The following is a 22,948-nucleotide window of genomic DNA, read 5'->3' on the forward strand; positions in this document are numbered from 1 at the left end:
CCTTTTCCAGCCACTGCTTCAAATGGACCCTGGTTAGGTACAGGAGGCTGGAGTGGGGTTTCTTGCATGGCTTTTCTGTAGTCCACACATGCATGTCAGGTAGAGCTTGAGACACTCAGCAAGACCTGAGACTTCTTGTGGGTTGCACAAGAGAAGGATCAGTGGAGGAGGATTGCTGAGGAGGACATAGGAGTTAAGTTCTTTGTGCACCTCTGAGTAATTAGCTGCCATTTTGGTGGTAATGCTGAGCTACTGCCTCAGTCCTCACACATAAATTATTTTAAATTTTTGGTAAAGAGCCCAGGTCTGGACACCATTTTAGTGCATTTTGAATCAGAATAAGCAAGGATTTAGCTGTCAGCATAAGTTGTGTGGCAAAATTTGAGGTGATGGGAAGGCCAACTAGCAAGACTCACTTTGTGGCCAGGACTCCACATTAGTGCTTGAGCCACCTGTATACCCTTGTATACCCTTTTAATACACTTGGATTCAGTTATTTTTCCTCCAGCTGCCTGCACTGAGAAATTAATGGTTGTTTTTAAATATTTCTAAGCCCATACTTTTTATTTATGCTTTTGATTTGTTTTGGCTGTCCATGCCTCTAGTCTGCTCACCCAGGCATCTCTAAGCAGTGTCCAGGCGGTCACTTGGACCAAAAGTCTTTCAAAGTGGCTGTATTTTATTCCAATAAAAGGGAGTCAGGCAACCCAGCATCTCCTAGTACATTCTCTCTGGTTTTCTATACATGAGCCTGTTCCTGTTCTTCATCCTTTTTTTGTGTGTACTGGGAAATTTAGCTGGGAAATATGTTTCTCAGCTACCTCTAGTAACTCATGTGTACTCCCTTACCAGGACTTAGAAACCATCTGCTTTTTTGTCTTGCAAGTTATAAAATTCTCTCCAGGTATTCTTAAATTACCCCTTCTCTTTAAACTGACTTGCTGAGTTGCCATTTCATCTTGAGCAAGCTGTGCTGACATGCCACGTTTTTCTGGGATGCATTTCACTTGGCGACTCACAGTCCAAAAAGGCTTTTGGGCTCTTCAGCTCCTTCCGTTTCAAAGCCTCCCACAGACAAGCAGTGAGGGGAATCTTAGCATAAGTATGGCCAGAAGGTAGGACATTTTGTTTCACTGTTTTTATGGTGGTGGGAGGAGGCAACTGCACTGTACAGCATGGCAAGAGTTGGAGCTTCCAGAAACAGAAAGTAAATGTTCAGCATGTTCAGTTGCAGTCATACAAATGCAGATCATTCACAGCCTCTCACTTGATCCAACTGGAGCACCTCATCACAGGAGGAGATGCCTGGGAGTATTCCCTTTTCTCATTCTCAGGTTACTACTCCATGCAGCCAATATGCTATCTTTAAGTAGGGTATTACGGAAGCAAAGGGGCAGCAGAGAAGTGTGAACAGAAGATGAAAAAACTTGTAATGTAAGGAAAACAATATCTTTTGTTCTGACCTCTGCAGGCTAAAATGTGTGAAATCAAATAAAAAACAATCTCAACTTGGCACAGCTGTACAGAGATAATTTCACTCTGTCTGGTTGAAATGCATCAAAAGATCTGAAATGAGGATTTAGTGGAAAGTGCAAGGAGGACTAATAATAAGCATTGTACCTTCTCCTACAAAAAATAAATAAATATATATATATATTTCTAAACTTCTACACTCTAGGACGTGAGCCCAATCTGAGATGTCTGCAATACAGAGTTTTTTCTTTGGTCCTAAACTGCAACTCCTAGCCTGTAAGAGTTATCTTTAAATATTTGTTGTACAGATAACTGTATGTTGTAATTTTACCTTCTTATCATACAGCTGGTCAGTACAGAGACATTCACTGAATCTAAAAGGAAATGGTATGCCAGCTTGCTTTGCAGTTCAGAGAATTAAATTGATGCTGTGGGTAAACTTTCCATATACTGTGATAGTATTGCATGCACAACACAACAGCCCTTTTTTTTTTTTTTTTTTTTTTTTTTTTTTTTTTTTTTTTGACCATTACAGACCTTGGAATACACTGCATTCCAAGGCATTTACAAGAAAGTCTTTAAATGTGCTGTGTCTGCACAGCCATCCTGCTAAGGTTTACCCAGAGGAGTAAGGCAGATTATGGAAGAGAGTTTTGAAACAGCAGAGGCTGTAAGCTCCTACAAGTGGGAAATAATACAGAGATAAAAACAAACAAACAAACAAAAACCACTATGTAGTCCAGGCCCAGTTTTTGGTTCAGGGCTGCTCCATGGCAGCATGCATGTGGCTGTGTGGCCCCTGTCTCCCCGTCAGGACACAGAGCACCATGTCCACAGGGCTCTCAGTGTGCTGCCTCATCTGATCCAGGCAATATCACAGAGCAGTCCACTTCCTTCACAGCACTGATGAAGATGTGGCAGCTCTTGTCTGGTTCCATGGTGCCACAGTTGTCCCAGGGAAGGAAGGCAGCACCTACTGCAGGCCAACTTGCACCCATTGCTGCACTCACTGCAGCCCTCCCCAGTGATCATCTAGATTCTTATGCAGTTGAGTCCTTCTCCCTTTTCTGAGGTCACAGTGCCTTTTTGGGAAAGCATCTTTCAGGCTCACAGGGATAATTGAAGGTTTTTAATGCCAAACCTCTCTCTCAGCAGTTGGTATGTTTCCTGGCTTTGCTGGGCTATTTACTAGGATTAAACCATTAATGATTTTGTGGACACACAGCACTGTGACAGGTAACAGCCCTTACCCTGTTCTCTCTTGTATGTGATGTGAATTTCAAATAAGAAAATTCAACAAACTCAGTCAAGCTGTTCAGTCCTTGTCAGTGTATTGATTTAAGTGAATATTTAAAACTCCCAGAAGACAGTTACCTATTTCCAAGGGAGTCTTACAATTGATGTGAAAGAATTGGAAAGAAACACAAAATAAGGGAATTTGAAACTTAATAATCCAATAGCAATCTCTTCTAGCCTTGCTGCAACATTGTTTATTAAATTTGAGCTATATAGTTATATCTAACATTGTGCTAGGTAGCTTGAATTTGCATTTGCTTTAATAGACACGATGTAGTTCTATCCCAAACATCTGAAAAAAAAAACCATAAAATTGGTGATAAATAAGTCAGAGATGTGTCTTCCACACTTACATTTTTTTCCCTAGTGATTTAAATAAATACTAAAAATCATATTTATTTAAAAATCAGACATGGCAAATGTGTATACCAAATTATATACCAAGCTATGTACCTGATGTACCTGCTTATATATATGTAATATAGCTAGTATGAAGATAGAGAATTTATCTTTTCCTTCTAATGAAAAATAAGGGGGAGGCTGAGTAAGTCACTGTAAGTATTCCTTGCAAGTTATCCCAGCTAAAGAACATCCCAACACATGCACAATTACAAGTCACTCCTAAGACAAGCTGAGGAGAGGGGACAGGATCAGATATCCAACACCATTGGGACAGTTGTGCTTACATGCAGTGCAGCACAAGGGTTCTGGTGATCTAGGCTTATTCCTCTGGGTTTACTTCTGTGATGAAGCAAACGCTAGCCAAGACTATATTTTAGAGAAATAGAAAAATTATGAGGTTCTGCAGTGGCCTCCCAGTAAAGGCAGTGATGGTAGCCTCCCCACTCTGCCCAGCCACAGACAAAACCCAAGATTATTCAGTGTACTGGGCACAGAACCTGTACCCTGGGCTCCCATCCAGCATTCTGCTTCTTCATCACCCGTCAGAACTACATTTTATTTGGTCAGTTCCCTCAGGTGAAAGGACTGTTGTGTAAGATTTTCTGTGATTTCCTCCTTTTCTCAGAAGTACTTGTCCCAGGCAGCTTTGCCACTTTCTTTTCACGGATATTCACTACTCTGTTCTCCCAGGGGCTTTTGACAGGAGATAGACCTAAGGAATGGTCTCTGAATACAGCCTGGTTCTTATCAAAGGAATTGTGGAGAATTTCACTTTACAGCTTGTCTCATTTTGCTGCACTCAAAATGCTGAATCATAAAATGTTGTTTTACTTATGGGCACTGCTGTAGCACCAGACAGCCTTGTATAATGAATTTTACCATCCAAACACAATGATGCATAGATGCACAATTACATCAGAGGGGAGCTTTGCAGCTATGTACCACTTTCTCTGCTCCCTGTTGTAAGGGGAGCAAACACACTACTGCAGAAAGCCTGAGGGAGGCTAGCATCTTTTTTGGCATAAAACACAGGAATAGGAACATCACTTGTAATTTAATTTCTTGCTTGACTGGATCACTTATTACATTTCCTTGTATTTTTGTATTTGTATGTATTATTTATTGCTTTTTTATTCTGAAATGGAGTCATAACAATTCAGTTTGGATGCTGTAAAAATGCACCAACTCAGTAGTGAGTGATACAAACAATTGCCTTCACTTGTAGGTATAAGCAAATGCTGTTCATCTGTTTAGCACCATAATCTCACATCGTTTTGGTTAGAATTCTCTCTGTGAGAATAATAAGGAAGGAATATTCTCCTGTTCAGAGCATCAGGTAAATAAATTGGTGTTGCAGGTTGCATCTTGGTAAGTACATAAAACCCTAGATATTTCCTTGTATTACATATATCAGACTCTAACACCCATAAGCACATACTAAGGGAAAAAAAAAAGAAAAAAAAAAAAAAAAGATATTCAGTGGGGGTGACTAAAATATCATTTTAAAAAGCATAACAGGTTTATTCATTTAATTCAGCATGTTAAAATGGAAACAGAATAAAGAACCAAAATGAAAAGTCTCCTAGAATCTAATTTTAAGATTTTAAGATTAAGTCAAGATTGCATTTTACCTCCTTCATATCCTCAAAGGTGTGATGTTTCAGCCCTGGGCTTTAGTTATTCACCTTTCCTCAGCAGAAGGAAATAGAGCTGTGACTTTTCATGGACACATGATAATTCATGTACAAATACTTGCTAGAATAAACACATAGGATATTCTGCAAGTGCTTATTCTGTGGGAATCTCTGAGACACCTTGCAATTTCATACATCTTTGAGCTAATGTAGAGGTGAACAAAAATTCAGGTAGTGAAGGATAGAGTTGCTATCTCTAATACTCTGGATGAAGATAAAGCTATAAAACAGCATAGGCACTATACATAACTGTCTAGAGTAAGTACAATTTTTGTTGTTGTTGTTATTTTGTTTTGTTTTGTTTTGTTTTCCCCTGAAGTTAAGATGTAGTCTGAAAAATATTCTAGATTCATTCCAACAATTTAGTGCAAAGTTGCTAGTGTGAAATGCAGAACTGCTGCTAATTTATTTAATCCTTTTTAGTGCTTGTGAATACATGAGCATGAGAGCCCACAAAGAGGACCACATCTCTTGTTCACCTGTTCCACCTCTTCCACTGATGTAAAAAGGCATCTCATATTCTGCCCACCAAACATATACCTGCTGGCAATGAGCACCCCCCCTTAGTGCAGGACTCCCTCATATAGCTAAATGCTGCAAACCAAACTACAGCATGTTTTTGCAACATCTGACAGAGCACCTGATTTTTATCAAGCCCTTGTAATGCATAGGTGAATCGCAGTCCTGGAGAGAGAAGATGGTCCATCTCTGCTAAGGAACTGTAGAGTTCCCTGGTCAGGCACGTATGGTTTACCACACTATTAGAAATGAAATCTGAGCAGGGTTTAATCCTGATAATAAAGAATTAGTCTCAGCACCATATCACTCTATATTTTATTAAAGAAATTTCTTTGAAGACCTTGGTGGAAGAAACCAGCACATACATTTTGTTGGCTGCAATAAAGAGGTCCACACTTTGATCTGTCAGTTGATCAGTAATGTATTTGGGAGCAAATTTGTCGGGATGATGCTCACTGTTACCAAGACACAAAAACCTGTCTACCCTGACTTAGGTCATCAGTGTAAATTTAGGATGTTCTCCAAGTCTCTTCCATATCTCAGGGAAGGTTTTGAAAAAAATTCTCACCAGCAGTAGCACAGCCCCTGTCCCACATGGTACTCTCAGAGCTACAAGTATTTATGGCAAAGGGAGTATTACTAAACTTTGGAAACAAATGCCAAGTAGTCTCAGCTTACATATGTCCCAGCAGTACAAACCACTGCCAATTGCACCAGCTTTTGTGAGACCACAACCTCCAAACATTTGTGCCTTATCATTATCAGCTGAATTCCAGCTATTGCAGGGACAGGCCACGGCACATTATCTAGGTACCTGCAGAAGCTCATTTTTTTCTAAAATACTTCAAAACGCAGATGCATTTATTTACAGATAAATGTACTACCTCCCCTGACATTTTATGCCATCCAAAAGTTTTACATTCTTCATTTTATTTTCATTGAACACAGAAGAAGATGCAGAAATTTGTGCTGGTTATGATGCATGGCAAAGCAGAGGCTAACTCCAGGCGCACTATTCAGCCTAAAATCAGGATGCAGTCTTTGCTAAAGTGCCAGTCCTACTGCTGTTTGTAATAGAGATGTTTTCTTGGCTGTTGATTTTTTATTTTTTTTATTTTTCGTGGTGATTTAAGAGTTTGTAAGCAGAATAGTGAGGAATTATAAAACTTCCATCTTCACTTCCTGCTTGACTTTGATACTTTTTCTAGGCAATAAGGTTTGTTTTCCACCCATCTGATACAGTTTTCTATCAGCACCAAGTGCACAGAGTACCATTTACATCCAGAGCAGAGTTATGACCATGTTCTTCTGTGTTCTCCTGGTTATTAGATTTGCATCCTGAGGACTCTGAACGGGCAAAATTGGTACTACCAGATATTTCCTTGGGGTTTCCAGACCCGAGTCTGGAAGCCTGCAGAACAGACATTATGACAGAGTTAATGTCCACACAGAAGGACATCCACTATCAAAGCATGACTAGTGATTGTGGCCAACAACATGGGTTATGTTCTCTCAGAGACCTAAAGGACTTTAAGAAACCACTTTGAGTAAAGGCTGAAATTGAAAGCAAAGTATATTGCATCAATAGAACATCTGCCTCCACATTAGAGTTGTTAAGGAGTATTTAATTTTGAAATAACAAGTCAGCTAATTCTTCAAAGCATATATGTGCTCTGGCATTCAGCCTCCCACACCTGACAAGCACAGGTTAAAAGGCATTATCACTATAAACTGCGAATAATTGTGCAGGCTAGATGTAATCACACAATTTGTCACTTAAAAGCCCACTTGAGAAAGAAAAGCTCCAGGATCCTTATTACTGCATTACAAACAATTTACCATTTCTAGCTTACTGCTTCAGTTATCTCTTCTTAAGTCATTTCCCCTTCTCTGTTGTGTGGTTCTTTTGTGGCATGCAGGATGTATTTTTCTGCCACCTTGCAAAATTAACTTTACAGAAGAAAAAAATGTGAGTCAAGTGAGTCATTGCCAGGAAGTTTGTCCTTGAGCCTGATCTCCTCAGGGTCAGATAAGCATTAATGTCAGCAACAGAGAGGCTGTCCCTGCTGCCCCTGGTTTGGGTAACATGGGTGAGAGTTGTCCCCTTCAGCAGCAAACCAGTAGGTTAGCTCAGCTCTGTTGCAGCACCACAGCTGGAGATGTCAACACTGATCTTACCCTCCAGCAAAACAAGTGCCCCAGCTCTGATTCTGGCAGCCTTTCACTGGCCAGTGGTTTGTTGGTATTCACAGTTTCACTCCATTCAGTCGCAGGTATCCCCAGAGAATCACAGATTCAGTGTAAATGACCATCCAGGAGCCACCTTCCATCCAGAACACCATCCTCCTTTCAACCCGGAGCTGTCTGCAGACTATTAATCTTTCCGTATCCTTGGGGTGTGTTAAAGGCAGGAATTTCTGCTCTTGTCACTTTCTTACTTCAAGCTCAGGACAGTAGTCTTCCACTCTACTTCTGTAGAAAATATTCTTCCTTTTGTGTTCTCTTATGGCCATTTCTTTTCATGGCACAACCTAGGTCCCTTCAGATGGTTTGGTCCAGCCAGTTTGGGCTGACTTACAAGCCCTACATTCCCAGATCTAGGATTGCTTGGAAACTGGAACTTGCTCCACATTATCCCTTTTGTACATCCCAAAGCCCCCAAAACAGCCATCCAACAGGAAACCCAAAATACCTTCAAACCATCCACCACCACCACCAAAAAACAGACACAGATCCCAGAATCTGAGTAACCTCCCATGAAGGGATTAGCTACCTTGAGCAGACTTGGGAGCAATGAGGTGCTATGCTTGAAAGTATACACAGCAGCACAGATGACTGCAGGAAGAGCCCTGTGAGCTCTTGGCTCGTGGGTGCTGCCACCAGCTTTTGTGCCCCGGTGGCAGGCTAATGCCATGGGTGTGCAGGGACAGGCCAGCAGCTCCGCAAGGGTCCTTGAAACTCATGTGTGCACAGCGGGGGCTTGCCTCTGCACCCTGGGACCTTGTGGAGGGGAAGTGTAGGCTCAAGCAGGTGCAATGTATGGCCCCAAGGATATCTGTAGTTGACAGGAAGTTTGGACTTTCTTTACTTTCTAATATTCTCTGAAACGTCCATTATACACATTGCTCAGTCTTCAGTTTTATATCTTACCTCAGAAATCTCTCCTGCTGCCATCCTGGACAGCCGAGATATTTGCCTGCAGCTGCTTTGGACTATCATAGCCTATAAATCCACAAATGCTTTAAGCTGCCCTAAGCCAGAAATGACACCCAAAGCCTTCCTTACCCCATGCTGCCCCTTCACTTACACAGGGACAAGTGCCTGGATGCTGTTAACTGGAGCAGGGAACTCATCTTTCCCCCACTCCCCTCTTCCTTTTTTTTTGGTTTAGTTGCAACCCACATTAGTTGTCCCCATCATACCCTGCCAGTTCATTGAGCAATCACACCCAGGGCTGTGCTGGCATGGAGGGCTGGATGCTCCCCTGGGCACACAGCTGGCTCATGCTGGCCTGGGGTGACATGAGGTGCAGCTTTAGCTCTGCTCTGAGTCTTTCCGAGCATCTTACTAGGACTGTGTTCAGCCCAGTGACCCCTCTGTCCTCTTCAGCAGATGCCCACAATTCAACAGAGAAAATGCATTGCAAAAATCTCTCCTGCTCCTCTGTCCTCCATGGGTAGTAACTACCCGTGTGCCTCACCCTGCCTGGCAAGGGCAAATGACAATGTAGCCTCCCTCCTACTTACAGCTCTCTCTGCTCTGCAGCTGTTAATGATTTCTTTCTTTCCAAAAACTGCCACTGTCCAATTGATTAGCATAATTAAGTTAAAACTCAGAGCAATTATTTCTAACCTTCACTTGGTTAGAAGGCAGGGTTTGTGTTTTAAAAAGGAATCTGTACTGAAAACCAGTTTATCTTCCCAACTTTATCTATTGCTTTAAATATTGCAGAAATCTTCTATCAGATTCTGGTTCCTGCAAAAGGTATTGAAATTCAACTCCTCTTCTTACAGGAGAAGGACCTGGGCTTGCTTCTTTTATAATGGATAGCTTTTGATCCAGCTATGACAATTATACATAAAACCTGAACTTTAAAGGACACAAACATCAGAAGCTGATGCTTCTGCTTCAGAAGATGTTCGATTTAGATTGGCAAGAGAATTGGGGGTGGGAGTTCTGTTGAGCACTTTACTGATCTGATTCCACATCCAAGGTATGCATACCTCCCCAGTCACCTCATAGGCTGCTAAGGAGTCAAGGAAGTAGACAGCAGGCTGGAAAGTTTGTGTTGTTGCAGAGCTGCCCCTTTGGGGTGAGGAGGGCAGTCAGTCTGAATGCTAGAGCAGGCAATAGTCCAGGCTGTGATGGTAGTATGCACAGGGCAGGTGGCACAAGCCTTCTCCCTCCCTCTACTGAAGTTAAGGGTTACATATAAATTAATAAAGAATAAAAACTAGGAAATGATTCAGGACAATCATGCCACTGTAAGTATCAGCGTGATGCCACCACCACTTCTCTTTAATTCTGTCCACTTACTATCTTCCTAATGTAATCAATGCTCAGTTGTTTCAAATTAGGTTGTGTTAAACCTGGGGCTGTGCTTTCTTGTATATTTTTGACTATGGGAAATCATGGAATCAGATGTGAAAGTTTTTCTTATGGCTCAGACAACATCTAGTGTGGAAGATCTTTGACTGGCTTCAGATGATAGGTAACACAGCATCCCGCATTTATATTATCTTGGATACCAGACAGATTCATTCAGTCTGTGTCTGTGTGGACAGTCTAGATGGACAGAGAGAGTAATTCCAGGGCAGAAGGTGAATGTTTCATAGTTATTCGGATAGAAAACACTATAGATAGAAATTTTACACTTTCCTACAATCCTGACACAGCTCTTTGCCTCATGGGATGATTCATTTACACTTAAGAGAAAACATAGTGGCAAGAGTGACTTTTCCCTCAGACCCTTTCCCTTTACTTTCCTCACTGCAGATTTCTACAGCCCTGCTTCCTAGCCTGAGTTCTGACCAACTGTCTAGAAGCATGTTTCTGCTTCAAAGAATGTAAAGTAATTAATCCTCTTCCTTCAGGACCCCTCTGCACTGTCACCCTGCTTTCTCTGGCAGGCTCCCTGTTACTGCACCCAGGATTTCATCAGAAAGCAGTTCATATGCTTTTGCTATGGTATGGCAACTCCTCATTCAAACACACAGAAGATCCATCCTGCCTCTGGGCTCAGGAAACAAATAAGTGTCATTGACTCAATGGGAATTACCTTTATTGTTTAGAAGACAGCCCCCCAAAATGGCCCTTTAAACAGAATTTTTAAAGGTGGGCAGGGTACCTAATTTTTGGTAACCAGAGGAATGTGTGAAATGTCATCACTCCCTGCAAAGCCAGGAGGAAGAAGGGAGGAGATACATCCTAATTAGAAATAGGATGAAAAAAAAAAAAAAAGTAAAGAGAGTATTGCCACACACTACTAGTAAGAGCAAGCAAGCCTATGAGGATACTTCAAACTGAATATTGCAAGAGCATTTACCATTACTTATACAGCTGACAATGGTTAATTATGGCAAAATAGTTCACTGAAGCATAATTAGCACGTGCACTGAATTTCCCACAACACTATAAATCTAAATTTCACTCTAAATCCAAATCCAAATTCTACTGAAGTGTGAACCTTGGGATTCTGATTTCTGTAGTGCAAATACTGTGTATCACCATGTGGGGATCCCCCTGACTTGGACCGACAGGCAAACCACTGCTTTGGTGGAGCATGGCAGCACTTCAAACAGCAGTCTCCCACCAAATGCAAACTTGACAAGGCATTTAGGAGGTTGCATGCTGCTACATATGTAGCATATGTGTTTGATTTTGGCCGAGGAGCACATCTGCAATGACAGTAAGAAAATAATTCACTGTGTTTTGAATGGTAGGAAGCATTTTGGACTAAGGAAGCAGGATTCTTTCTTCCTTTCACATAGCAGGATTTCAAAACAAGACCTACAGATGCCCAGAGCTTGGAGAGCAAAATGCTCTGGGCTCACTCTGGGGATGTATCTGCATAAAAAGAAGTACAGGGTGGGAAACAAGGAATGCAGCTAAAGAAGCCAGAAGTGGCAGCATATGGCACTAGCTGAAGAACAATGACTGGTAAAGCATGTTGCCTCACAAAGACCCAGGTTCAGAGAAGTACTCTGAAACAGAAGTTTTCCACCTTTTCCAAGGTCCTTGAGCAAGGTTGTCTGTGGCTGTGTGCCCTCTGTTGTGCATACGGCATGTGTGTATATGTGAAATATGTTCAGAATGGTATTTTTCTCTTGGATAATCAATCTCACCTTGCTACATGTTTTGTAAAATTATCTCCTGTGACTGAATAAACTACTAATTTCAACTTTTTACAAACCAACCACAGAAAGTAGGAAGCTCTTGTTCTGTCAATAGGTGAAGAAAAGCAAAGGTCTGTAGTTATGTTGGATGTTCTGTTTAATCAGAAGTTTAATAATCTCTGTAACTTCAATAGGATGTAGGAGAGAGTACAGTAGATAAGTTCCTAATTATTATCTCCTTTAAACTGTTAAATCTCAGAGATGTCATTACTCCTGGTAAAGAATTTAATTATTCTAGAAGCTTCAAAGTGAGTAGGTTTACAAAATTGCTCAGCAGTATGTCTTATTTGTGTTTTATTCATAATAGTTCAGAAGTCATCTCAAGGCATCTACCTCTCCAAAATGGGTATGCATGTATTCTGTGTACATCATGTTGTGCTCCTGTGCTTTAGTATGTGGTGAAAAGAATGGCTTTTTTGGCTTATTGGCAGCTGTACTGAGTATGTAGTACATGCACATACCATCCATGAATCTGTTGTTTTGAGGTAAACAGAAGTCTGGCAAGCATGCACAATGATTATTTGTTTGATGGGGAGAAATGCTGAGTTTTATTTGCATTTTATTTGCAATACAATGACAACTTTTTTTTTTTTTTTTTCTTCAGAAATTCATTGACACATTTCATGTGCAAAAATACCCGACATTTTTGTCAAAACACGCGCGTGTTAATATATTTTTATTGATACTGGGGAATATAAATGAGAGCTTGCATCTGCTTTATAGGGCAAGGGAGAGGAGAAAATATAGTGGAAATTGTCTTACATTAATGTCCAAAACTGAAATCTGCAATCCTTTTTGGAATTATCTTCAGAGATAGAGTGGCTGGGAGACTTCATTTCACGTCTACCTCAAAAAGGCCAATGTGTCAATAGGAAAAAAGAAACACATACGATGAAATCACATATAATGAAACCTAGTGACTAGGTTTAGCTAGAGGTAAACAAAACAAAACAAAACAAAACAAACAAACAAAAATACAAACAGTTAGAAAACCATATTGTGGGAATAAGAGACACAGAGAAAAATCAGGAGCTGTATATATTAAAAACTACACCAACAAAAATTTTGTTGATGCTTTTGTAGATAAGATGAGAAATGCAGATGCTCCTTTTTCATCATTTAACCCTGTGTTGAGAATACCAGGGGAGAATTCCCACTGACAGCTGAGTGCACAGCAGCCCTTGCCATCTGGGCATAAAGTGCATCAGGGCTCAGCAGACAAAATGGGGTCAACCACCACGAGAACCCATTTTACACAATACCATGCTGGAGCCAAGGAGAAACCTACATGGAGGTTGAGGTGACTGGCCCAAGGAAGAAGAAAAAATACGGGAAGGACCACAGTGAGCCTTAGACGTAGGTCAGGGACAGGCACCCTATCGAGTGGTAAAACCACCATGTGTGCACATGTGTATAACCACTCACTGGGTGTCTTTTTCTTTTCAATCTTCAGGAAGAGGCAGCCAGAGTTCTCGCCCACCAGCCAGTGTCCGTCGGCACATGTGCAGCTTTGAAAAATCCCACACTGCAGTGAATGTGTAAGAGAAGCTGCATGACAAAGAGTGGTTTTACCCCTTGCTTTCTCTTTCTCATTGGTTTATCATGTCTAATGATGGGACAAATGTGGTGCATGCCATTAAAGATGGGAAATTTGCTTATGTCCCCTGTTTCACACAATGCCTTAATCTGATTGTCCAGATGTGATGAAGAGGACACTCAACATTTTTTTTTTTGCAGCTTTTACTTAAAAGAAAAAAAAAAAAAGAAAAAAAAAAGAAAAAGAAAAAAAAAAAAAGAAAAAGCCTTCACTTTTATTTGTAAATGCTTGCAACTTTGCAAATACATCCTTTTTTGTACTAATTGTATCTTCTTTTTTCCATTTAGCCAACTTTTATTTTTTTTTCTTTACACTTTTGCATGGAGATGACATTAATCTGTGTGCTTTAAACAAAAATCCAGTGGCTGTCTCATAGCAAGATACCTTTGCTGTGCACAGCTCTCACTAACTGCGCTCGTTAGTGAACTGCTGCTCCAAAGCCAGCAGAGGGAACACAGAAAACGCTGGTTTGGTGGCATTCACTGAGTAGGGAAATGATGTGCAGTAAATAAAAACTACAGAATCTGACACAGGAACAAAGAGCTGCCCTAGCATATCTCTAAAGAATAGCAGAGAAAATTTTACTGTTACAGATCTTGAAAGACGTTCAGCTTCTGAATATTCTCCATTCAGTGAACAGGAACAAAGTTCAGCTGTTCAAAAATAAAAGTGCAAATACTGCCTTCTCTTAAGCATACACAAACTCAGTGGAGAAAACATGCTAGCTCTTGCAGAAACGGAAAGGCCTCGCCTCCTTTTTTTCCAGGACAGATTTATGATCTTTTCCATCTGATAAACTGCAGATGTGAAGCAGTCCTGCTCCCTGCCCCAGGGAAGGTTGTGCAGTGATGAGGTAGAAATCTGCCTCTGAGGCACTTACGCAGCATTTTGAGCAGCACAGTCCCTGTGCAGCCCAAGCTGCCGTTCAGCTCCTATAATCAGCCACAAAACATTCCAGCCTCTGGAATGCACAGGCTGTGCAACTTGTGGGCAGGTAGCAGTGATGTTAATTCAACCAAATCTGCCCCTCTGACTCGCAGATCAGAAGAAATAGAGTTAGTCTACATCATAGACTTGGTGCAGCAGTGATGGTTATGCAGGGCCTGGGCAGCAACCAGATTTGCCTCCCTGAAACAAAAATTTTGCAAAGCCAGCGTAAGAAGAAGTACAAACATTTTGTTATTAACTTCTGTCTAACAATACGTCCTTCTTTTCTGGTGTAGAGCTAATGCTGCAGATTTGCGGGGCACAGATTGCCAACTGTATATCTGGAGACAGAAATGGGTGATGAAATAGGAATCTGACCATTAGGAATCAAAGAAAGGCAAATGCAACAACAGATTATATTCAAAAAGCATGGATACAAAGAATAAAATTCCTGAGCATGGGGAAGGCTGAAGCTCATGCTCTTTGCATGACAGCGCTTGGGATTTTTTTTTTTTAAGTTTGTAAAAAAAAAAAAAAATCCTCATTCACATGATCTCCTGAGAAGCACCTCTGGTGCGATGCCAAGCAGTCCATGGGACTTCAAACACTTGTGGCAGCAGCACAGATAAGAAAGGCTTTAAAAAGCAGCTGAGCTTTTCAGACCTCCTGAGCATGAAGCTTGCTATTTCGGCTTCTTCCGCCTCCTCTGCCCCTCAGGCTTCCCTCTCCCTCCAGCAGAATCAGTGCTTTCAGAGGCTCAGCAGTGCTGCACTGCAGCCAGGGGAAGGGGCATCCTCCTCTGGCAACCCATGGCCTGGCGGCCAGGCTGAGCTGCACAAAGTCAGGCATCCGCCATCTCACTGGATGTCCATCACCACCTCCTGGCCTCGTGCCCAGGTCTCAGCCAGCAAAACCGCAGCAGTCAGCCAGTCTGGATTTCACCGAGGAAGCCTCACTTTGCTGCCCCAACATGCTAGAAATCACCAAGGCTGTTACATTTTCCCTCGCCTTCCAGTTACAGGCAGATAGCTGGAGGGGCTCCAAACTTTTGTGTTTGATGCACGCAATACTTAGCATTGGTTATTGTGCTAACATTGATCTCAATTTTCCGTGTGATCCTGGAGATGGCCAAAAATGCAGGGCCATGAAAATATAGAATAATAAAAACTGATTGTCATCTTAATAAACTCAGAAACATCAGCTTTGAGCTTCCGGGCTCTTTTCTCCTGAAGCTGCACGTTTGTTGCCATGGAAATGTCCAGATACACCCAGAAAAGCCACAGCCCTTGCTCGCTGGTTTATCTCCTGCAGCATATTAGAGCTAGATCTATTAAAAATGGGGTGCCTCATGACTAAGCTTCCTGTGGCAACTGGGTTAAGGCTGCATTCGAAATGCTGGCCCTCCCACCAGCAGCATGTTACAACAAGTCTGGTGTCTCTTTGAGCGCTGTTTAAACTGACGGGAGTTTATTTTATTCACAAATATACCAGAGAATCTGCCAAGTTATGGTGGAGAAAAACCTCATTTACTGCTATAAAACTGTTGCACACTTTTTGGCAACAAATATCCAGAGCAACTATTAGGAATTTATTCCTGTCATGATACAGCTATTGGCTAGGAAATATTCTGGATTTTCAGAATAATTTTCCCTTTTGTAACTTCACCTAGGGTTCTCAGCTGTGCATCTACTCATTATGTGGAATATCTTCCATTCTCCGTGTTAATGCCGTTCAGATGTTTGAAATCTGTTACCGAGTTCTTTCATCAAACTGAACGTATTCAGTTAGTTCAGCTTTCTCTCATGAACTTTTTTTCTCTGTTCCTGATGGGGCTTTTTATTGCTGTTCTCTATATGGCATCCCATTTGCCAATATCTTTCTGGTTAAAAATGTGGTGTCCACAGAACCACAGAGGAATTAAAGAAAGCAAGGAAAAATCTACCATAATGTTAATTAATATGAATCTGCATTTATAGGAAAGGTCTTCCCTACACATTCCTAAAGGAATCTCTGTACCATGGTATGGTGCTTTTGAGTGGGGAACACAAAATTTGTCAACTATTTTGTGGCTTGTTTATATACGAAACCCATTAATTTCTGATCCAACAGCAGCTCTAGATATTTTTTTTCTGCAATACTTCTTTTAAAATAATGTATTTGAAGGTTGTTGATCTTTATAGCTTTATAGTTCTACAGCCTATTTTGTCTTAGTTATTGCTGCCTACGCTTTTCCTAAATTAATTTCATTCTATCATTTTCTTCCTGTGTTCCTCAGCTTTCCAGGTTCCTTTGCTCAACACATTGTAATTTTCAGTTTTCAGGTTGCATTAGCTGTGTTCCTTTTCAAGCCTGTCTGAAAAAAAAATGTTTCAGTTAAGGTATTGTCAATGACTGCACTGCTGTATACATTTATTCAAGTGTGCAGCATGAGGCACATCTTCAAGTAATACAAATGTGCTTCTCCATTGATAGAGGTGCCACAGAGAATCTATGATGATTTACACCACGCATTTCTTGTGCACTAACTTTGAAAACCTTAAAACAATACAATGGTCATCCTGTAGGATGTACTCATTCTGAATATTGGCTGTTTTTAAATTATCAGTAACAACAAAATAAACAGATTTCATTATTATTATTTTTTTTCAATAATAAGATTACTTTTTAAAATTCACTTTGATTTGCAGGTTTTTGATCTTCATTTCTTGAACACTGGAAGAATTTGCCTGCTGTTTAGGACAAACTGTTCATTATCCTGAACTTTGTATTATCTGTTATAATAAGTTGTTTTCTCCAAGCAACACATATTTATTTAGTAGCTACTTGTTATTCTTCTCAAAATACTTAATGAACAGTTTGCAAGCTGCAACCTGCTTCGCAATTTGGGGACATTTTAATAATGTCAAAGCTATCAGATCAGGAGTACTTTGCAAGTTCTGCAAATATATTTCTCCAAATTATTTGCAGTAACTTATTTTTAATCATTTCTGTGTAGCAAAACATACTGGTGAACCAAAAGTTTTGTCACTAATAATTAGATAGATGACTGAAGTGTGACATAGCTTCTGCATTTTCAGATGAGACTAAAAATTAATACTAGCAGTTATAATTACATTTGCTGGTATTATCAGTGAATTATTCTCTGAAATTGTTCTCTGAAATGTTATTATGAAAGTAACATTTACCTCTTGCAGCAGAGTAACAAGGAATAACTAGGTTAGATTTACTTGACACAAGCCTGTGGCAAGGCAGGGGATTAGAAAGGTGGCTCTGGGTTTGTGCACACCCACTGCAACCCCAGGTCTCATCAGGCTCTGCCCCTGTGGTATAGTGGGACAGCGTTATGTTTTCCTGCAGTTTGTGTATACCTGTTTTTTGTGTAGCTGCTTCCATGGTACATTTAAAATAGCTCTCTAATTTACATAGAACGTTGTGTCCCATGTGCAAGGCAAGCATTTTGTTTTGTCCCGAAGGAAGGGAGGGGAACGACACAGAAAAGTTAGTTCAGTAATTTGAATTTCCTGAAACACCAGTGGGAGGTTAAACTTTGCTCTAATTATACAGCACCAAAGAAAGAGTTGGAGTCACGCTGTGAGAACTGTTGTAAGATCCTCTTATCACTGAAGAAGAGATTGCATTGTAGATGGACTAACGCTGAAGTTGTTTTGTGATTTTTTTTTTATTTTTTTTTTAGGTGATAAAAAGTGATATTTATCAGCAAAAATCCTGAGCATACACCGGATTGTGTATGCTTAGACTGTGTATGCCCAGAGTGTGGTGGGAGGGTGATGGGCCCCTCACTCTAGGGTGAGCCACAGAGAGGTTAAACCTGGGTTAGTAAAAAAGATAAGCCCTTGGAAGGAATGCTTTTAAAAATCACGCTTGCAAGAACATGTTAACCAGCATGCCCTGCTCTGCTAATGAGTGGCGGGGCTGGCTGCTCCCACTGGCTTAAAGGCCCGAAGGAGAGGGTCCTTCTTAGCACAGGGAGATATCCCTAAGCTGGATGAAAGGCAGTTCACTCCCTAGGTCAAATTTCATGCCACAGCGGCCTTACTGCAGTGAATACTATGATGGAGGAGACCTTAGAGACAGAAGCGAAACACTGCAGTGTGCTGCAGTGCAGGTACTAGCCTTAAATCTTAAACTATTTAGCTTGGGTCCTGGGAGCGGTGAGGCTGCTGTGGGACAGAGCTCTGCTTGGGCTCATTACTGCTGATTACATGGCTGCAGAGTTGAAGAAAGCTTGTCAACGGCTACTTGCTTTTCTGTAGGCAGTGCAGAAATTCCCCTGCCTAGGAGGGTAATCTGTGAAGGGGAGAGCATCATTTGTTGACTGGGCAGCACTTGACACTGGCCTTACCTGGTTGCTGATCAAATAGTTTAGGGTTTGGTTTGGACCTAATTTTTGTTTACAAAATTGACAGCCCCTTGCATTTATTGTTCATTCCTAAAATTTTAGTTTCACACTAGGTTATCCCAATGCCTCCTACCAGCAGTGACATTTCAAACAGTTACTATAGTGATTATGAGGAGGTAGGCTTGACCAAAACATCAGTCTGACAATGAAAGAAAGGGAACTTCTTTCTTCTGTAATCTTTTCTGCTGATTGATTGCCACTGCTGCTTAAAAAACAAAACAAACAAATAAACAAACAAACAAACAAAAACAATCCTATATATCTGCCCTCTAAAGGTAACCAAACAAAGCTCTTGTATCTCAAAAGGAATCAAGGAATTAAATCTAGCATTTCCTGAAATGTCCCTTCTTTTTCATCCTCAAGCACTTTGCCTAACTGCATCCCCAGCTGTTTCACTCTGGCAGTGACAAACACTACATCAGATGAGGAGCCATTTCTCAATATCATATAGGTTCCTAAAGCTAACCTCATTGAAGCAACCTGGGTATATCACTCTGTTTAACTTTTCCTTATGGTGTCATTTAAGGATTTTTATGCACAAAAAAAATCAAGGCAAAAAAGACAAAGGTTCAAGCACACGGGATGGAAAGCTCACCAAATTCTTTATGCTCTGGGTCTCAGGCTATAACTTCACTGGCGAAATGTAATAGGATCAGAGAGTTGTACAGACTAGTTTACTACAGACCACTGGTATTTGGAGATGGGCCAACCATCTTCTACCTCAGGAACATTCAGTCTCTAAAATATGAAGAAACCTTTGCCATCCGATGTCTGAACCAAGACATCTTCAGGACCATGCTGTATGAGGAAGAACTAACTGTTGCAGGGTTCCCAGGTTTCACTCCAAGGAAGCCAACAAGGTCGAATACCCTAGGCACTATCAGGAGCAGGACTCTCCTCTTTGACTGTGTTGGGTCTTCAGACTGAGGCAGTCTTAGTCACAAGCAGGAACAAGATTTTGGGCATATGGAGACCCTTAACAAAAAACAGTGAACCACCTAAAATGCTGTAGGCATGTCCTCAGCTGAGGAATGGCTGGGCAGGGATATTTTGGATTGCTGTTTTGGATTTGGGCACATCATTTCTTTTAAAGACTTTCTGTAAGTAACTATTAAGGTTTGAAATTGTTTTCTGGCTTGTTTAGTGTCTATAATCATCAGCTGGAAATACGTGAAAGTGACTGACTAGCCCAGAGTTGTGCAGTGAAAACATTGTAAAAATTGGTACATGTATTAAAAATAGCACTTTGAATTACTGAGGAAAAATAGCAATAGATTTGCTGACGGAACTCACACATGTAACACAAACTCACACCAGTAATGTGCTTGTGCCTATTCCCCTAAAATACAAAAGCTCTAGACAAAGCTGTGAAGAAAGTTCAGAAACTGCAGCGAAAATCCATATATGCTGTTGCCTATCTAGTGAAACCAAACCCATCTTATGTGTTAAAAGGGTACCCAAGGGCCTATCTAGACATCTAGGCTAGATACAAAGATATGAAGAAATAGTTATGCTGGATAAACATGACTATAAACCTTAATGTCACTTGAGACTCCAAGAAGTTCACTGCCAAGCACTGTGTGTGAAGTCTAAACTCTGTAGGAAATTTTATAATGGAGAGAGAAAGTTAGGAAAGGCAAATAAATACCTGCATAGGCATCTCTTAATGACAAAAGCAAGAAGACATCAGTTTTCACTGAGCAGAGAGTATCATGTTTTCTATAACCCAGCCATGACACTGTCCTTTGTGTTGAAAAGCATCCTTTCCCCCATTATGAAAGATAATTTTGATTTTAACCTTCTCCCATTGGTGCAGCCTTCAAAAAAAGTGTGATGATCGCTTAGCAAATGGTGACCATGCAGTTAGGACTGTCACATTGCTTTGCACATGTGAGCTGATTCATGTCCAGCCAATATTCACTTCTGGTCAGAGCTTTTCCAGCCCCATCTTTACTTTTTGCCTAAGTGTCAATTAATACCATTCAGGGTGACTAGTCTTTGTTTCAGGATAGCAGGCTTTTTTTTTTTCTTGTATGTTAATAGTTAATTCTGCCTAAATGCACCAACTGCATGACTGCCTGCCTGCTGCCCAGCAAGATAGAGCCCAGGTACTGCCACGACAATCTCCTGACTCCATCTCAAATACAACTGATTGACAGGCTCGTGGTGCACGGACACAGCAAGCAGAGTAATTTGAGGGAAAGAGCCAGAACAAAAGACTGAGGAGAGTCATAACAGAAAGAGGTTTTCCTGGTGGAAATCGCCTGAATGACCCCGTGAAGAGCCACTGCGGCTCTAAAGCTATTTGTCACAAGGCTATTGGAGGCCTGGCAGGTGGAGGCAAGGTGCCAGCAGCACCAGCTTTCCCTGTAGAGCAAGTTGGTAACAGATGAAACCTGATTAAGTGGTTTGTTCACGGGTGGGTATTGTAGTCCCAGCACAGTTTGATTTAAGTATGGCTGTTGACTTGGGCTCAATTAAGTATGTTATGGAGAGTGCTACAGAAGAAAGAAGTCAGGAGAGCAGGATTTGAGAGTGAGGGGGAGGAAAAAGAACTGAATAGGAGGAAGATCTGAAGGCAGAGGTAGTGAGCTCCTTAAAATAACAGCGCTTGCCTTTGATGTAAAATACAAGATCTTGGGAACAAAGTAAGATAGATACTAAACAGATGGTGTGAGGAGGGATTCGAAAGTGCGATGATGCACCAGAGCTAGATATGAAGAAGTAAATGATGCAGAAGTGGACTTAGCATAAAAGACAGCAGATAATCATCATGTTTTTCCAGAAAAGCCTTTTGCAGTACTTGTAAGCAATAGCATCAGCAAAAATACAATGAGAGCGGTTGACTTATTTTCCTCTCTACAAGAACAGACTTGTTTTGAACTCAAAGCAGACAAAATGTTTCTGTGTGAAGAGTTTGCAAATCTCTATATTTTAAAACATTACTTTAAAAATCTTTCACACCCAACAGCTATAGTCATTTGCTTATCTCTATAGCACTTCAAAAAAATGTCATATCAGACCTCATTTTGATCAAAAATGTGTGCTTCTAAACCTTCATTCTTATCTTTTCATTAATAACTATAAAGAGGTTTCATTCTAGCCAGCTGGGAACTCATCTACCTTGCTTTTCTCCATGTTAAAGCTCTAAATCCAAACATCTCCAGGTCCTACCAGCTACGTGCTTGGGGGAGTTATGAATTTTTTAGATTGGCCTCTTCTGGTGAGCCAGTTCCTACCAAGATAATGAGTCATAGGTCCAGAGTTGGAGATGAACCTCACTGCTTGGATCCTGCACAAATTCTCTTTTTCTCTAGGAATATTTACTGCTAAGCAGAAAAGTGCCACGTTATTATGTACATTTCTTTCCCTTTTGCCAGTTTTTCATTATCTGTGTTGTACCAATTTCTCCCAGTTACGACAAAGTTAGCCAACAATATTTTCACAAAATTCAATGGGTAATTATTTACTCCCTGAGAAAGAGAAGTGCAAGAAAAAGCAAAATACTAAAAAAATATTGCAGGCTGTATGTAAGGGAAGTGATCTCCCCTGGTGTGTGCAGCACCACGAGGCAGCACTGCTGTGCCAGCCTCCCACCCCTGCCTCCCACCTGCACTGCAATCACAGGGCCTGAATTTTAATCCTTTGTTTACTTCTGCCCCCTGAGGGATGAAACCCTGAGATAAGGCTGGTTCATACACATAATCTCAGAATTTCTCTCTAGTCTTTGGTTTCCACCCAGGTGATGCATATTGTAATTTATGAATGATCTCCACTGCCTGACCTGCAATTAAACAATTGCTTGGTCCTCTGAAGCTCAGCTCTCCGTCCCACCAGCTGCTAATGAGGTATCACTCTGCTTTGAGTGCTGCTCTTTGCAAGGCCAAGGGAGCTGTAAAAACACTGTCACTCCTCAGCTATGGATCTGACCCTCCAGTTTCCCCTCAGCCAAACGTCCAAACACTGGGATCCAGCCCACATGAGGAGTTGGAGGGTTCGACTCACTGTGATCGTGTTGCTGCTTGTTCCTCCCACTGCCCACACAAACCGACTGTTTTCAGTCCCAACATTTTATCCTGGTTTGTAAATAGTGGTCACTGGGGAATAACTATGTTCTGTCTGTCCTGACTGCCAGCAAGGGGTCCCTGCAGTGTCAGCACGTCCCTAAGTAGGGGGCATTGTCTGGGGCTTTGTTTGGACATGGGAAGGTGAAAAAGGGCTGACA

General features: G+C 41.1%; 1 protein-coding gene across 4 annotated transcripts in view; it reads left to right on the top strand.

Moving 5' to 3' along the window:
* GRM1 (glutamate metabotropic receptor 1) overlaps positions 1 to 22,948 on the top strand; it is a 181,294-nt gene that overhangs the window by 156,700 nt on the left and 1,646 nt on the right. For 2 of the 4 annotated variants that reach the window (XM_032185131.1, XM_032185130.1), the window contains exons 9-10: positions 12,087 to 12,125; positions 13,233 to 13,317. The exons of 1 other annotated variant lie outside the window; for it this stretch is intronic. In XM_032185131.1, coding sequence (XP_032041022.1) covers positions 12,087 to 12,125; positions 13,233 to 13,293 — 100 coding nt within the window. In that variant the 3' untranslated portion in view covers positions 13,294 to 13,317. The remainder of the gene's footprint in view (positions 1 to 12,086; positions 12,126 to 13,232; positions 13,318 to 22,948) is intronic. One more of the 4 variants, XM_032185132.1, reaches the window with a different exon arrangement.

This window comes from Aythya fuligula, chromosome 3 (assembly GCF_009819795.1).
Source record: "Aythya fuligula isolate bAytFul2 chromosome 3, bAytFul2.pri, whole genome shotgun sequence".
NCBI lineage: Eukaryota > Metazoa > Chordata > Aves > Anseriformes > Anatidae > Aythya > Aythya fuligula.